General features: G+C 47.6%; 1 protein-coding gene across 1 annotated transcript in view; it reads right to left on the bottom strand.

The window, feature by feature from the left end:
- The window catches only part of CDK13 (cyclin dependent kinase 13), a gene marked incomplete at both ends in the record, with an annotated part of 50,968 nt that extends 48,460 nt beyond the window's left edge, over window positions 1-2,508 (bottom strand). The window contains one exon of the mRNA XM_079538032.1: window positions 1,304-2,508. Within this exon, the coding sequence (XP_079394158.1) occupies window positions 1,304-2,508 (1,205 nt within the window). The remainder of the gene's footprint in view (window positions 1-1,303) is intronic.
- Between the last annotated feature and the right edge of the window lie 14,876 nt (window positions 2,509-17,384).

Below are 17,384 nucleotides of genomic sequence, written 5' to 3' on the forward strand. Positions count from 1 at the left end.
TCCTTAACTACTTGGAACAGGCTCTCACAGAACAACAACGTGCTCCTTTTCTGAGCACTCACAGTGCTTTCTGCTTGAAACAATCTATTGTTAACAAAACTTTTCCATACAACTGTACCTTAAAATGACTGGTTTTCTGTTTCTGCTTCATTCCAAAGGCACCTTTGCCTTGCCCAGGATACGTTAGGGCATAGTGCTGTTACTTCACTCTTTCAACAGCATTTGACACACGCCTCAGACAGGATGCCCTACCAACAGCCACCAAAACACAGCAATGGCTTCAGCATCTTCACTGGACACCTCAATAGTAGCTGACACAAGGTGCTCATTAGAAACATCAGAGAACGGTTCTCAGACAACCTTCCGGGTAACGCGGTGCAAACAAAACACTTGCCAACATATCACTCGACACATTTAAAAAGCTAACTTCAGATGTGAATTGAAATAAACTTACACACAATGTGGCAAGAGTACAATTCCAATATGAGAAATGCAAGTCTTCAGTGATAAGTACATGCTAACTAAATGCTCCAAATTCAGTAAGTGGATTTCAGTAAGTGAAAATATTTTGAAATGCTTTAATGCTGTGATGTTGCTCGCATATGATTATAGAGGTAAAGCACTCATTTATTCTCTATATAAAACACAAAGTCACAGCAAGACTGACCTTTGCAATCTAAGTTTGCACAAGGAGGATGATTTGCAAGCCCACACTGAATAACACAGTGGGAAATCAGTTTATCTACAGTTTGACACTGGCTTCTTCTCCTAGTGAAAACAAAGACCAAATCTTTGTGTAAACCCCTAAAAAAAAAACCTAAATCAAGAAATACTAGCAACAGGAATTACCCACCAGCTTGGTTTCTTTTTAGATTATGAATATGCTGGTGAACATTTGATAAAACCTGCACCCTGGAAGAGAAAATACACAAGCATGTACCTGAGAATACCTGTATTTCTTAATATTTAAAACCCCAAACCGGTCCTTCGGAAAACTTGTTCTCTGAGAAGTATTTCCACTGTCATTCGCATTGGAAAAAGTACAGAGCCCTCAGTATTTAGAAAGTGTTCTTGCCAGCTACGTGGCCTCCCTGACACATGAAACAGCCGCAGGAGAGAAGTGCTGCCCGCATCTCCTTTCTCCCCAGGCCTGGGCAGGAGGATCTCCACTTACCCCCTTTCTCTAAGCCCAGGAGCAGCAGCAGGGCTTTTGTCACCAGACACCTGCTGACCCGCACGGTCCAGGACCCTCTCCTCCACCCACCGCCCCCTTCTCTTCCCCCCTACCGCAGCCCACACTCACCGGATAACGGGGCTGTAGGGGCTCCGCGACCGCCGCCAGCTGCTGTAGGGGCTGGGCGACACATCTCCGCCGCGCTCGTAGGAGCTGTGCCGGCTGTAGCTGGGGGATCGGCGGCGGCTGTAGGGGCTGAGGGGCGAGCGGCCGCCCGCGGGGCTCAGCGACTTGCGGCTCCGCAGGCTCTGCGAGGAGCGATGCAGCGGTGGACTGTCGTCCCGGCCAGGGCTGGGGGACGAGCGCTGCCGCCGGTAAGCCTTGGGCTCGGGCTTGTCGTCGCGGTAGGCCTTCGGCGGGTCCTTGTAAGCCGACGGCGGCTCTTTGGCCGCTTTAGTCCGGCTGCGGTGCGCTTTACTCTCCCGCTCTTTCCTGCCGCTACCGGGCGAGGCAAGGGAGCCCTTCCTGCGGCCGTCGCCGCCGCCGCTCTTGAGTCCCTCCCGGTCCTGGCCCCCGGCGTGGTTGTGGCGGCTGCGGGACTTGGAGGAGGACGAGGCGGCCTCGCTCCCCCCGCGGCCCGCCGCCGCCCCCTCCTGCTGCGCCTTCTCCTCCCCCCGCCGCCGGTGCTCCCGGTGCCGCTCCTTCGAGCGGCCGCTGCCGCTGCGATGCTCCCGGCGGGATCGCCCACTCCTCTCCGCCTCGCCCCGCAGCCGCTGACTCCCGCCTCCGCCGCCGCCCGGGGACGAGGCCGGGCTCCCCGCGCCGCTGCCCGCTCCGCCGCCGGCCGCGCCGCCGCCCACCAGCCCCTCGGACTGGGAGCTCACGTCGTCGTACTCCTCCACCAGCGTGCTCAGCCCCCCGCTACCGCGCCGCTTCTCCGCCTCCTGGGTCCCGCCGCCGCCGCCGCCTCCGCCGCGGCCCCGCCGCCGCTTGTGCCGGGATCCCGAGCGCCGCTTGCCCCGCGGCCGCTTTCGCTCCCCCCCGTCCCCGCAGCAGGAGGAGGCGCCGGTGGCCGCCAGGAAGAGCAGGGACTGTGGCGGCAGCGGCGGCTGCAGGAGCGGGGGCTGCAGGAGGGGCGGCTGCAGGAGCGGGAAGAGCAGCGGGTGCGGGGCCGGCGGCGGGGGGGGAGGCTGCGGCTGGGCCGCGAAGCGCTTCCGTCTCCGGTGATGCAGCCGCTTCTTCTCGGCGGCCGCCTCCGCCGCCGCGCCACCGCCGCTCCCCCAGCCCCGGCTTCCCCCACTCCCGCCGGCCGCCGCCTCCGAGGTGCTCGGCATCGAGATCACTCGCGGCCGAGGACGAGGACGCGGCCTAGGGACTCCGCCGCCGCCGCCGCCGCCTTCAGGGCGCCATGGAGACGCGGCGCCGCGCCCGCCCCGGGCCGCCCGCCGAGCCTCGCTAGCTCGCTGCTGCCGCCGGCGCCCGCCCGCCGCCCGCCTCACATGGGAGCCCGGGGCCGGGTCGCAGGCCGGCCGGCGGGGCGGCGGGGCCCTCCCGCAACGCGGAAGTGTCTCCTGGGAGGCCTCCTCCGCCTCACTCCATCCCGGGCCGCCGCGGCCTCGCCCGGCTCCGGACCGCGCTGCGCGGGGTTAGGCCGCCCGCGGGCCGCCGCCTCCGCCTCTTCCTCCTCCTCCCGCACGCACCCGCTCCCCGGCCGGGCGGCGGGGTCAGGCCGAAGCCGGGCCGCCTCCCGGCGATGCGTCCGGAGCGGCACGCGGCCCTGCGCTGGCCCCGAGCCCGCTTACCCTGCGCGGCGGTTCTCGGGCGCCGTGTGGCCGCCGGCCGGGAGCGCTGCCCGCGGCTGACACACGCATACACACGCACCGGGGACACGGCCCGGCGGAGCGCGGCGCATGCGCGAGGCCGGCGACGAGAGGAAGCCGCGCCCCGCCAATCGCGCGCCAGGCCGCCTTCCTCACCCGCATGCCCGGAGCCGGGCGCACCGCCCCACTCTCGCGAGATCTTCCTTCCCTTCTCCTCCGGCCGGCTCTCGTGAGCCCTCATCCCTCCTACCGCCGCGCTCTCGCGGGGTTTTTCTTCTCGCGAGAGCAAGGTGGCGCGAGGGAGGGATGTGGGTCCTTTCAGCTTCGGCGCGGCGCTTCTTCTGAGGGCAGAGTGCATCGCTGCTGCTCTGGCGGTTTGCCACGGGGGAAGTACATACAGCTGGAAAGCTTAAAAATCCTGATGCTGGATTCGGCCTCGAGATTTCCCGTGGTCCGTACCTGCGCCGTTCAGTTAACGTGTGTGAGCAGGGTAGGACGCAAAGCCTGTTCGTGTTCCTGTAGGGGCTTTTAGTGAGAGCTCTGTGCTGAAGCCGTGGTGCGATGCGATGGGGCACGCGGTGTCTGAGGGATGCGCCTCCCTCCGTTCTTCCCTCCATGCTGCTATCTTCTGGCGACTTGAAATAAATGCCAAAAGCATAAGAATTTAAAAAGCTTCACTGTCAAGCTCCAGCAGTTCTGGGGAACTTTAAAGCGAGATGCTGTGGTGGATACGGGCATTACAGGGGAGGTATTTCTCATAGGCGTGAACAGCTGTGGTTTATAATGTCTTTAGAAGAGTAGTTATTGAATTAAGTGAGTTAGTTCTGTGCATATGTCCATACTGAAAGACATAAGATTTCAGCCAGGAGGAGCTGAAGCTCAGCAGAGGAGAGTTATTGAAGCTATTGGTAAGAGAGTAGTATTAGAAAATGAGTTTCTTCAGCTCTGTACGTATACAAGGACTTGGGCCACAACTACTAAGAAGCAGCTCTAAGCTCTCTACTACCTAGCTAAATCATTTGTCCCAACTAAAATTTTTCACACATTGTTATTTCACGTGTTAATTCCATTGGTAGCAAATCTTTTCCTCTACTCAAGCACAACATAGGCAAACATCCAGGCAGTGCCTGTTCTTTAAGGAGAGTCCAGCTACTTGCCACGTGTCTAAGGGAATGAAACTCCTTCTGCGTGGTATTACTAAAGCAATTCAGGCCAGGTATTTCCTCAGCCTGATCACTTAAGAACAAGAAGTACAAGGCAGATTTAGGATTATCATCTCCATATCCTTTGTTTTACAGCAAAATCTGTATAGTGCAGAGAATCTCATGCAAGCAGTTATCTTGTCTGTTGCTGCTTTGTTCCAGAGAGCAACTTGAATAACTGCTTACCAGAATTAAGAAACTGCGTAACAATTTGTACAACTGCAAATTAGGTGAAACCAAAGGGGAGACTACACAAAAATAAGAGTTTTAAAGTAGTGAATTGAAGTGGGGTTTTGTCTGTGGTCTTCTTTGTTTCTTTGTTTCTGTGTTGTTGCTTGCTTTAGCAAAATACCATAAAATTTACACATTCTGTGCTTTTTCTGTATGTACATGACAACAGTTCTCTTTGCTATTCCCATTTTATCCAGAATACTAAATACTACTAAATAATAATCATAGAGTATCTCAAGTTGGAAGGAACCCACAAGGATCATTGAGTCTAACTCCTGGCTCCACACAGGACTAACCAGAAATTTAACAATATTTTGGAGACCCTTCTAGAATTCCATCAGAAACAGCTTCCTACTCTCTAACCTGCCCCTCCCCTGACACAGCTCCACGCTGTTCCCTCAGCCCTGTCACTGTCACACAGAGCAGCCGCCATCGGGCCTCCCCTCAGTTCCTCTGCTCTGGGCTGAACAAACCAAGGGACCTCAGCTGCTCCTCATACACTTTGCCCTCCAGACCCTTCACCGTCTTTGTACCCCTCGTTTGGATGTTCTCCTGTAGTTTTATGTTTTCTTACTGCAGTGCCCTAACCTGCACATAGTTCTCAAGGTGAGGCTGCATAGAACAGAGCACAGCAGGACAACCCCTTCCTCTCGCCTGGCTGGCAGTGTAGCCCTGATTATAGAATCATAGAATGGCCTGAGTTGAAAAGGACCACAATGTTCATCCAGTTCCAACCCCCTGCTGTGTTCAGGGTCGCCAACCAGCAGACCAGGCTGCCCAGAGCCACATCCAGCCTGGCCTTGAATGCCTGCAGGGATGGGGCATCCACAGCCTCCTTGGGCAACCTGTTCCTGATGCACCACCCCTGGGTATGGTTGGCCCTTTGGGCTGCCAGGACACGTTGCTGACTCAGATTGCTGCCGACTAGAACCCCCAGATCCCTTTTCATTGAGCTGCTCTCCTGCCTCCTGTACCCAGTCTGTATGGGTTGCCCTGTCCTAGAAGCAGAATCTAGAAAATTATGTTTTTAATTCTCACGCAGTTGGTGATTGTCCAGACCAGGACATTAATGTGGTTAAACAGGACTTTCCTCTCATGAAACTGTATTAGCTGTGACCAGTGACTGCAGTGTTTTTCAGGTGTTTTTAAATAATTCCTAGATCTTACCCATAATTTTGCCAGGCACCAAATGGAAACTGACAGGCCTGTAATCCGCGGGGCCTTCTTTTTTACCCTTCTGAAAAAATTGGATAATATTTGCCAGTTTCCAGTAAAGTAGAACCCCTCCAGATTTCCAAGAGCATTGAAAAATCATTGAGAGACTTCTCATGATGACATCAGCCAGCACTTTGATTAACCTGGGATGAATCCCATTGGGCCCCAAAGATTTAATGCATGCAAGTGGAGCAGACAGACAGAAAGCTTGGGCACACCCTGCAGCCTGAGGCTGGGATGGCCACGTGTTCCCTAGGAAGCTCTGTCTGTGTAGCTGTATTGGCTCCTATGGCTGGAGAGGGCACAGGGGTGCAGAGGACATGGCTTTCTGCTGGATGTGGGTGATAGCTGCTATTTGAAGTGGCAGACTGATAGTGCCTTCCTTGCACACACTTTTGCAAAAAACTCAACCACAAACACTAAAAAGTTGTTGACTTTCTCTCTTTCCCTTTCCTCACTCCTGCCAATGAAGTATAACGAGGAAGCACCGCTTCTGTCCTGATCCCCCTCCACCTTCTTGTCTTGACACCAAACAAAGGCAATTCCCTAAACCTGCCCTGAAATGCCATGTGAGTGAGCCCCTACCCAGTCCTGAAGAGCTGGGCCAGGTCCACACAACACACAGCAATGACATTTCTTTACTGGGGAAATCAGGAAGACACATGGGAATGCAAATATAGACAAATGTTGAAAAATATCTAAGGCATGACTGTTTTTCTTTGTTTGATATTTGAATTATTTTTCTTCTCTTATTTTCTAACTTAAAAAGAAAAAGAAAAAAGTTTGTTGCTCAGTTTTGAAAAAAAACACCTGATACCAAGGATAATGGTTCTCCATGTTGACATTCAGTACTTCTTCCTGTCCTGATTAATCTTCCCTTTATCCAAAGGAAAAGGACACTACTTGGAAGCTCCGGGAATGCTGGGGTCCTTCCCGTGGACACTGTTCAGCATTGTGGATGTCAGTCCCGAGCCTGTTCTCTTACTGAAGGCTTGGTGCAGAATTGACATCAACTCTTTGAGAGGGATGAGGGGAAGAATGGGAAAGCAAGGATCATTCAAGCTTTGTGGGTCACTGGAAGAATTATCAGGGAACGGATACACCATGTGAGCCTGTGGGACAATCTTGCAGTTGGGGCTGTATCAGCTGATCATGGGATTTTCCCTTGTGGAAGCAGGATGGCCATTTGGGGGAAGAGGACTGAGCTCAGCCCTCCTTCAATGTTTAGAGAAAGGGCTTTTTTTTCTTTGTTTGTTTACTAACTGCCTGAGAGCAGTGAGCCTGTGATTCAGCTACAGCTTAAGCTCTTGCAGGTGATGCCAATTCAATCAGTTCTTCTTCCAGTTGTGGATCTACATCCACGGGTTCTCCATCGCTGTCAGGAAGGGCCAAGTATATGGGCACGTTGTTACAGAGCCTCCCTGTCAGCTGCCACTTCTTGTTAGGAGGATCAGTCAAGCCCTTTAAGAAGAAAGAACACAAGTCTCACTTGCAAAAAGAGCTCAGGTAGGAGAATTGACCTCAAACCTCCTTGATGGTTCTGGAAAATATTTCTGTCCTAGCTGCCTAAAAGCAATGTGCCTGTAGTGGGCCTGCCCTGCTGCAGGTGGCTCCAGTTCAATCCATTCTTCCATTTGATGTCAATCCACCTTCAAGGGCTTTCTCTCTCTTTCAGGCATGTCTACATTGGCTTGATTGTACTGCTGCTCCCCATCAGCCAGCACTTCTTGTTCTAGAGAGGTTCCATCCTTCCTCTCTGGATGAATTATTACTGTTGTTCACACTGCTATCAGACATCAATGTTTTCTGTTCGACCTACTTCTACAAGGTTCTGTTTGTATTGGGAAACCAATTTGCTCAGCAACTTGTGCTCTCGCCCCAGGCTCAGCAGATAAGGCAGTGAAGTGGTTTGTTACATTGAGACGCCACGGTAATGTGATACTTTCTCGTGGTGACAAAAATGTGGCATTCTGGGGAGCTGAGACCTATGGCAGGAGAGCTTCCCAGTTTTGAAGGCAGAGGAATGGCAGAGGTGCTCAGTAGCCCTTTCCTGGGAATGGCTTCCTGATGCCTTTTATCTTGCCTAAGGGAACATCTGCTCTTTGAGCACAGGTCCATGTTTGGTCTCCGGCCTCCTTTTCATTCCATGCGTAGGGTCTCATCGCTCAGGCTCATCTCTGTCCTCCCCTCTTCCTCAGAGCTCAGAGTAGAGTTGATGCCAACTCTTTAGGGGAGAGGAGGGTGGGAAATGGGAAAGCAGGGCTCATACAAGCCTTGGCCACCAATAGAAGGATTGCAGGAAAAGAGTGCTCCACGTGAGCACATAGGTTGGTGCTGCAGTCGGTCTGTTGCACTTGCGGGAAAATCACAGCATGTTCACTGGTTGATGTGAGCTGGCTGGGAAAGGTGTACAGACCCCAGCACCCCTTTGATGGTTGGGGAGAGGTCTCTGCAGGCTGCCTGATACCATTGTGGTGACCACTCAGCCCTGATGAGGATGGATCCAATATCATTGCTTGTGTGACATCTGGAGGAGATCCACATTCAGTGAGCTCTGCATCATTCTAGGAGGTTCATGGATTCCACATCTCTGCTCCTTCCTAGAAACTGTAGCTTCTTTATGAGAGGATCATTCATACTCCCCCATTCAAAGAACCCTCTTAAATCCTGGTTTTAGAAATCCAAGAAGTTTTGTGTCTTGCTGATAAAGAAATGTTTCATATTCAGAGAGAAGCAATTCTTAAATATTTCACATAGCCTTTCATTTTCCTTTCCCATTCTCAACGCTTTCAAAACAGCTGTGTTGATCAGAGTCTGGTTTATTTACCTGGACTTCCTAAGGCTCAGCTGGCACCTTGAACTGTAGTTGGAACTACTGATTTGCTGTTTGTGCTTGCTTCAATTTAGAAAACCTACAAAACATCCAAAATACACACAAGTCTATCCAGCCATCACATTGCAAGTGAATGTTTCTCATGGGTAGCACATAGCCTGATTTCCTCCTTAAAGAGTGCATAGACCAGCAGAGATGCTGCAAAGCTGAACCCACACCCCAGGCTTGGGACACTCAGCACTTTGCCTGCTTTTTGGTGAGGGCAGATAATGACCACACGAGGCATTAGAAAGTTCAGTCTGACTGATCACATCTCCTATAATGCTAAATGTTTGTAATGTTTAATATTACTTAGGAGGGCTTTGCAAGGTAAATGATTGCTTATCTGCTATGCTGACTTGCTTTTGTCAAAACAGTCACAAGAGAAACATAATTCACAGTGCAATTAAGGAGTGATTGCTGGACAGGCTTAAAAGGGAGCTCCAGAAAGCAGTGTACAAAAGTCTAAGGCCAGGTGACTGTTAAACAGGTGACACATAAAGCAGTGCTATGACTTCCTGAAAAATAAGCATTCTGTTCTCTTACACTATTAAAATTAATTTCAATTTTGTGCATTAATTTTTTCCTCCAAGCTTCTTGACTCTTGATTTCAGAATCTAATGGGGTCTCAAGCTCTGTGGTTTTACCCTTTTTTTTTTTTTCTGTCCTTCCTACCTTTTATTTTACATGATTACTTTGAATTTCCTCACTGGAGCTGCCACTTTACTGCCAGTAAACTGCTACTACTCAGCACCAATTTCTTCAGGTGATTTGGTTTTGTTAGGTGTATCTGCCATATCATCTTGAATGCTATTTCAAGTGCTTTGAAAGCAGAATTTGTTATCTTTTCTTATGGCTGTGGTAGTTTTCTAGCCACACTGTTATCTAATTGGTTTTACCTAGCCTACATACATGCTACTTATATCTTGTATCTGCTCTGCCAAACACACACAAAAGAAACAACAAACCACAAAAACACCTACTTTCCACTGTTGTATTTTGATACCTCAAATGCAAAAATGATAGTCTCCTCTTTTCCTAAGCCAAGCTGAAGTAATCCTCCTGTCTGAGTTCTGTGAGCCTTCTTTTACAGGTGCATTTAACTCCAGTCTTCACCTCTGTTCCACTTTGTATTTCTTACTATCATCAAAGCATTCATTACGTGTTTGTATACTCAGACACACTGACTTCAGGTTTTCTCTTGTGGAGAACATCTCATTCGTTTTTCTTTTCTGTAGCAGTGTCCCACAGGGTGGCGATGGAAACAGCTGACACACTGCCATTTCAGCACAGAACATGACTGTCAAGAAAAGATTTTTGAAACCGGGACAACGCTGCATTTATTTTTAGTAGAACTGTTTGTTTATGAAGACACTCCGCATTATCAAAACTCTGTGCAATTCTGGGGTCGGCAGCAGCACACTTTATCTCTTGCCCGCTGCTGTGAGTGGAGCTCTTCCAGGTTGAGTCTGAAAGCAGTGACCTGGAGGTTGGTTGTAGCTTTGCCGGTGTTCATTCTTGCTGACAGCATTCATGAATATTCAACAACTATGAAGAGGTCATTCAGTGCATGGTGTGACACACACCCAAGCACACTCAACCAAACCAGTACCCCATCAGGCTGCTAGCACATTAAAGGCAACAAAAACAAAGCCCATAAAGCCAACAACCATACATCACAGAGCCAGACGCAGAGAGTGTGGATAATTACATAGGACAGATCTGGGGAATTCAACACAGGCTGCAATTTCCAATTTACTCCCGAGCATTTGATGGCATTTCTGGAGCACGAATGTATTATTTGGAAGAGTTGTGTGATTAGCAGTAGTGAGCTGGTGTTTTTGCATGTGGAATGTGCCTCGTGACTTTCCAGAGAAGCTTCCTACAGCAGTGAAGTTTCTGATGACATTGAGTTTACTCTGCCTTGAAAGTAGCTATGCCAGATTACAGAATGATTTACCAACAGTGGTCATGCCAGTGCCAGCAGCTCTTAGCCAGCAAGCAGCGGAGGCTAAGGATTTGACAGTGAAAGCTTATAAAAATCTATGCATTCCTGACATAAAGCATTTCTGAAAAGAATTCATGAAATGAAATTCCTTGGAAGCATCGCAGGCACTGATTGATAGCATAGTGCCAACTGCTTGCTTCCTGAGGAACCGGGAAGTGTAGGGTTCATCAGGACTTGTTTTCACAAGGCTTGGTGGTGAAGAGTAAATAGGAGGGGAAAAGAGAATCAAATTGGAAGATTCATTTTAGCAGTGTTTGCTGCGATGGTGTGGAAATCAGCACTCTGGGCAGGTCTGGCCTGATGCTCCATAACAAAGCCAAAAACTTACACCTCAGGAATAGTGTTTGCAGCTATCTGTTCTGCAAAGTGCTCCTGTGTGCCCAGCAGATGAAAACAGTGGCAAACACTGGAAAAAAAAGCAAAACAACAAACATCTCCAAAGCTGCAACCTGGTATCTATGATTCTTTTCCTTCAGTTATCTAGAGATCTTTGAAGTTTTGTTTCTAGTCTTCCATGTCACCCTGCTATTATGATTCTTCTTACAAAAATAATACTGTTCTCCCAAGCATATGGAGAGCTGGAATTTTATTTTATTTTTTTTTAATGGAGTCTCTTGTAGTGTCTCTAATACCTGCCATGAATTCAGTTAGTTTATTATCTTAGGGGGTTCGTGTGTCGTTTGTTTTTGTTTGCTTAGCGTGGAATCTTAGAAGACAGGCATTATTTTTACTCCCTGAAGAAATAAATACACAAATTTCTTCTCACCGTTTTAAACAGGTAGTAAGAGGTCCAACTGTGCTTTCTTTTTGTAGTTGCTAATACCTCTGCCATTTCTTGACTGCTGTTTTACTTGTACCTTGTGCTAAGATTGTCTGGTGACTCAAGTGCAATGACTCGAGGTTCCCTATGCACCATGGAAAAGCTAGCAACGTTCAGAATTACAATGTTAGGTTGTTTTGTGTTTTGTTTTGTTCTTCCAACCAGAGGAACACTTCTGTGAATTGGGATATCCACAGTTGGAAAAGACAGAAGGATGAGGACCTTAAGTGATCATGGCACAAATGAATTTACCATAGAAAATGGCAAATGCAACCTGTATACCAAGAAAGAGTTAAGATTAATGCCTTATTTCAATCAGTCATTGTTTTCATTCTACTCAGGGGATGATGAATGTACAGCAGGTGCAGAAAAGGCTATGAAGATCAGTGGTACCAAGTTCCTATTTTTGGGGGAGACTGGCAGAGCATGGTTAGTCTAGCATAACAAAGACAAGGAGGAAGTTGTACGGTTTTGTAAATTAGTTTGAGAGTAGAAAAGGAAAAGAAAAATGCCAGAAAGAAGAACTAGTTGCACTAAAAGACAGAGTTAGTGCAGGCAGTTATAAACAGTCATAATGCAGCCTGCAAATGGGCATTTATTACTTATGAAAACAATGGGGTTTTTGGGGCCTAGTAGAAGAAACCTAACAGTGAAGCCCAGCAGCCTTGATCAGTTTAAGGAAGGGATTTCATTGTTAATGAAAGAGTGATGTGCCTGTAATAGGAGGGCCGTGAACTTGGTGGAAAACAAGAAGTACTTCTACTGTACATCTTCAGCTAGTCAATTGCTGTTAGGGTTTTGGCTTTTATATGTGTTCAGTACCAAACATTCCACACTGGGATGGAGTTCTGACTGACTGAACTGAAGCAGGTTAATTGAGAAACGTTTCTCTGCTCTTGAACAACGCTCATTAGCAGGGACTCACTTTCACCCTCTTGCATCTAGACGGAAAATGCTCCTGACCCACAGCACATTTTCTCAGTCAGATAATGAGGAGAACAAGAAACAAGATATCCCAAGGCTTTTTATGGATTAATGGAATCATTTTCCTATAGAGTATGCACACTGATCTCTCTAAATCTCTTCTCTTTGCTTTAAAGCAGTTCACTTGAAACAAACAGAATCTCTTCAAAGCTTTGTCGTCTATTTCCTTTCTGCAGGCACCATTGCTAACAACAAACTGAGCAGAGCTTTGTGGCTTTTCAGCACATGAAAAGTCCTTTCTGGAACAGACATATTATCTGCTGGTGGGAGGCATGTGCATAGTCGCTTTTGCCCAAACTACTTTGAGAAAGCAAGCTATTCTTTACAAAGCTTTCAGACTGGAACTGGTTGATACCAATTTGATCTGTTGCTGAAGCAGTCTGAAAAGTGCGTGCCACCCTCCTTCCACCCAGACTCAAAATGCAGAGTCCTATTCAAATATTCAAAGTTCCGTGTCACTTCTTAACACAGGATATGCTTTCTCTGCTGACTGAGCTCCGTCCAAACGTACCATGACCTTGACTCACTCAAACGTGTTGGGACCAGCAGAGGGAGCAGCAAACAGCCTGCAACTTCTCATTTGGCATCAGGGTGAAGCCCTAAACAAAAAGGGCAGTGACTGTTTTGGCCATGCTAGTTCCTTATACAAATGCTTTGGCAAATTGTTTTGCAAACAGGAAAAGCTTCCTTAGGTCAGCGTAGCGAAGACAGAAAGTTTGGAGCCTGAGTTAACAGCAGTATCTGTGCTGCAAAAAGTCTGTTTATCCTCCAAGAATTCTTGTAGGTATTGCCTCAGATTCATTGCCCCCAGCTCTCGAGGCAAACTAACACCATTCACACTGATCTCCCTCTCAGTCTCAGGGATGAAAAGTAACATTTTGAACAACTTGAAACTTACTGGGAAGGTGGTAATCCTACTCTAAAATACAGACTTCTGCCTCAGAAGCTGGGAGGCTAATTTTCAGAGGTGTTAAACATTCAGCTTTATAAATGAAGGTGCAGAACCATAAAGACATTTCTAGCTTTACAGCAGACATCCTGTATTACGTACAGGAGCCTTCAGAGGCTTTGCCAACAAAACACTACATAGATTAGAAATGTGGAGTTTTTTTGCAGACACCATTTATTCAAGTTTCATTTCAAAGGCAGTCAGAATCCTCAGACTGCAACCCGAAGCAAAAGCCCATTTCAGTTTTTTGACTGCATTAATTATGAATGAAGAGCCACATATAGAATGGCCTGCAGCCATCCAGCACTAACAGAATGCTAAAACAGTAACATTTTATGTGTCAAAAAGTAAAGAGATGTAGGAAGTTGCAACAGAACAAATGCAGAGATTAAGATAAAAATTAGTATCTCCACTGCACTTACCAAGTCTCAAGAGTCCCTCACCATTGACTGCAAGTGGGAAAACCACAGAAGGGGCGGTGCAGAAGCAGAGGCTCCATCTTTAGGTGAAAGGGAATCAATCTCAAGCTACACATTCCATGGTGCATCAACGTGCTGTGCTCTTGAGAGTCCAATTTGTGGCTGTATCACTGTTCAGATGGGCACTGAGCAAGCTCTGTGCCATGTGTGCAGCAAAACCCTCTGCGATGCACAATGCCGTGCCTTGCGCCTGGAGGCTGTCACAATTTGATTTCAGCTAACTTTCCTCTGTTTGAAAAAGGCACTTGCTTCAGTTTACTCACAGTGCTTCCTTTTTCTGTAAGGCTGGAATAAGTCACTACAACGTGGTCCTAGATTTCAGCCTCTTCTCTCTGTGAAATGCATCATCACAGAAAAATCAGCTTTACACAGGTAACAGTGCCTGTGGACACAGTCACTTCAAACCAAGATGAATTCTGCTCATCTGCGTGCATACCAACACTGTGAGCAGCGGAACTTGCCAACCATCAGTTGGACACCAAGGTAACAGAAGTTACACAGGTCCTTCTTAGGTCTTCTGTCACTTTGTGAAATTAAGCCGTAATATTTCCAAGCATATACATTATTCCAAGTTCCATAATGGTCCTGAGAATTATTTTGCTCTGTTATCGGACTTTCCATTCCATTTCTCAGGGCTGTCTCATTTTAGTCCTGACGCAGGTACCAGATCTGCTGCTTGGTGTTGCCACAGCACCCCTGTTACAGTCAAACAGCTCTGATGTGAGTGAGCTGGGTGCAAATATGAAATTTTCAGCAGTTTGTGGTGTTACCAATGCAACCAAGCACAGCACACGGCTTGCTGCATGGAAAGACCAACAGCCACAGATCCAGGAGGGTCAGGTCTGATCTCTGCCATTCCCACGTCAGATGTTAGCACTGTGCTTCCAGGCACATAGTGGGGGAAAGGAACTGTCAGCTGAAGGAACATCATTCATTTCTACCTTCAAATAAAAGCACCTGACTTGAAACCTCCACTGGATTATGGCAGCACTGCCTGGCTGGTGTAGCACACTTACATGAGCCATGTGTTAGCTGCAAGAGATGCTACCTGCAGCATCTAAGAGAAGGAAGAACAAAGCTAATCAGTGGAAACACCTAACTCTGAGGTTTCTTCTTGCTGCTTCTTTTCTGATTTTGCTTAAAAAATAACCGCAGCCGACTACGATAAGCATTTCTGAGTGCAAGAGGGATAATCTAGTTGCATTATGGAAAGATTAAATACTTTCATTTTTAATCTCACTTTCACACAGAAGGATCAAGATCTTAACATCAAAATATAATGCAAGGTAATGAAAAACATTCGTACATTTTCTTCTGCACTCCATCGTCGTAAGTGCACTCGTGTGACTAGAGGATTATAAATTATTTAAACAAATACAGCAAGGAGCTCGTTCTAAACATGGTTTCTTCTGCCTGCTGATACATCAGCAAACAGAAGCATTTAAGGAGCCAACAGCACTGTCCCATTTGGACTTGGGTATTGCCCTGGTGACTGCAGCAGCTGTTCCTGACATGGGAAGCACCATGCTGCAACCTCTCTGTAATGCAGTGACAGGAGCTAGAATCATAGAATCCCTGAGTTGGAAGGGATCCCTAAAGGCCATCTAGTTCAACTCCTCCGCAATGAACAGGGACACCCACAGTTACATCAGTTGCTCAGACAGTCCTCCAGCCCAACCTTAAGTGTTTCCAAGGACGTGGCATTCACCACATCAGAGGCAACCTGTTCCAGTGCTTCACCACCCTTACTATCAACAACTCCTTTCTTACATCCAACCTAAATCTGCCCTGTTTCAGTTTGAGACAGTTTCCCCTTGTCCTGTCACAATAGACTCTAGTAGAGTCTGGTTCCCTTCTTTCTTAGAGATCCCCTTTAGATACTGACAGAAAGTATACACTAACAGCAGTGTCCTAGTATTAGGGCAGCTCTGCAGTGGTGCCTGTGGACCCCTGTCCTCAGGGTAGGACCACATGGAGAGGTTTGTTGGGTGTTCACTAGCACTCCCAATCTAGATACTTCAGCTAGGCATAAGGATGCTTCACATTTATGAAGTTTTTGGGAAGTTGATGAAAAATACCCTTGTTGCCTTGCAGATTTAGTTAACGCTGCAAAACAGAAGCAGTGCCACAGCCTCATTTTTATCTACTTAGTCCTCACCTAACAGAACAGGGGCAGTCAAGTTCTCCAAGCCTCTCGCCCACAGTGTGTGTCTGCCACCAGCATCTATGAGCAGGTGGCCCTGTCTTCTCAAGGCCCTTCTGACACTTGCAGCAGCTACAACAGCCCACAGGTACCTGTAGAAATGGTATGGTGTTTGTCACTTTTTTACACTCCCCCAGGCCATTTCAGTAGGCATTTTGGTACTTACCAAAGAAGGATTACTGTTTCAAGCTTATTTAAAAAAACAAAACAAAACAAAAGGAATGACTAATATTAAATACATTAGTCTGGCAGCCTTCTACAGAACAGTCTCCCATTTTTTTGCATTGTCTTCATAAGTCTTCAATAGACAAGAGAGAACCAAAAATAAGTACCAGAAGCATACCAGACATGCTGAAAGTGGTTGAAGGCAAATACCAATTCATCATCTCCAGAATTGCAGTCCCTGTCTGAAGTACAGCATTAAAAATCCTGGGTGTCACCAGTTAGCTAGGACACCCATGAGGCACAAGCCTTCCCATTTCTTCCTTTTCCAACTACGTGCCCCTGGAAGGCTGCACCCCATCAGATGGCTCCTAGAAGAAAGCAGCTTCCTCCACCCTCTTTGCTATCTGCCATAAAGAAGAAAGATAGACTGGGAGGAAAAACATGACTGCAAGCAAGCTCATTAAGTGGAGAACCTGCATAATTCTAAATCTGCATTCTGATAATATATATATATATATATATATATATATATACACACATACACGTATATATATACAGCCATTTCCACTGGAAACAACTGTTTCCTAAAGAATCAGCCTCCAAAGTCACACATCCTCAGGCAACCCAGAGACACTGGCTCAGTAGATGAACGCACATCTGCTTCTCCCCATGCAGTTACAGCCACCTCTGTTACACATTTGCCCCGGTGGGGACATCCTCCTTACTGTGCTTTATTAGCAAAGAGCAGATTTTATTCCCAGATCCAACAAGCCTCTCGCCATTCCCCTGGTTCACTTAAAAACTCCACCCATAAACACTGAGATGAGCTGTTGCCCTCTGAACACGCTTTAAAATGAATGCTGTGTTGCTGGACTATAAGGAAACAACCAACATTTTCTTAGAATATCAGCAATTAAGGAAAACTAAGCTAAACTGCAGCTAATGCCAAACCACGTAGGAACTCAAATTTCTGAAGCTTCTAGCATGAAGCACACAAAAATGATTGAAAAAATAATTCTAACTGTCTGTCTGCTACAGGCTGGATTCTCTTTCCAAGAAAAGTTCCAAAGTAGTTCCTGTCGCTGGGCATTATTAAACACACATCCTCCTCCTCACCTCTGTTAGCTGAGAGCAAGGGGAACAGTGGAGCAATGAAAGATTTTCCAGACATTGTAATAGCATTCTGGAGCCTGCTTACCATTAGCACATAGTTTTATGTTGTAAACTATCCCTCCTTCCATTCCTTATTTATAACACCCTGT

The sequence above is a fragment of the Tetrao urogallus genome (assembly GCF_951394365.1).
Source record: "Tetrao urogallus genome assembly, chromosome: 7".
NCBI lineage: Eukaryota > Metazoa > Chordata > Aves > Galliformes > Phasianidae > Tetrao > Tetrao urogallus.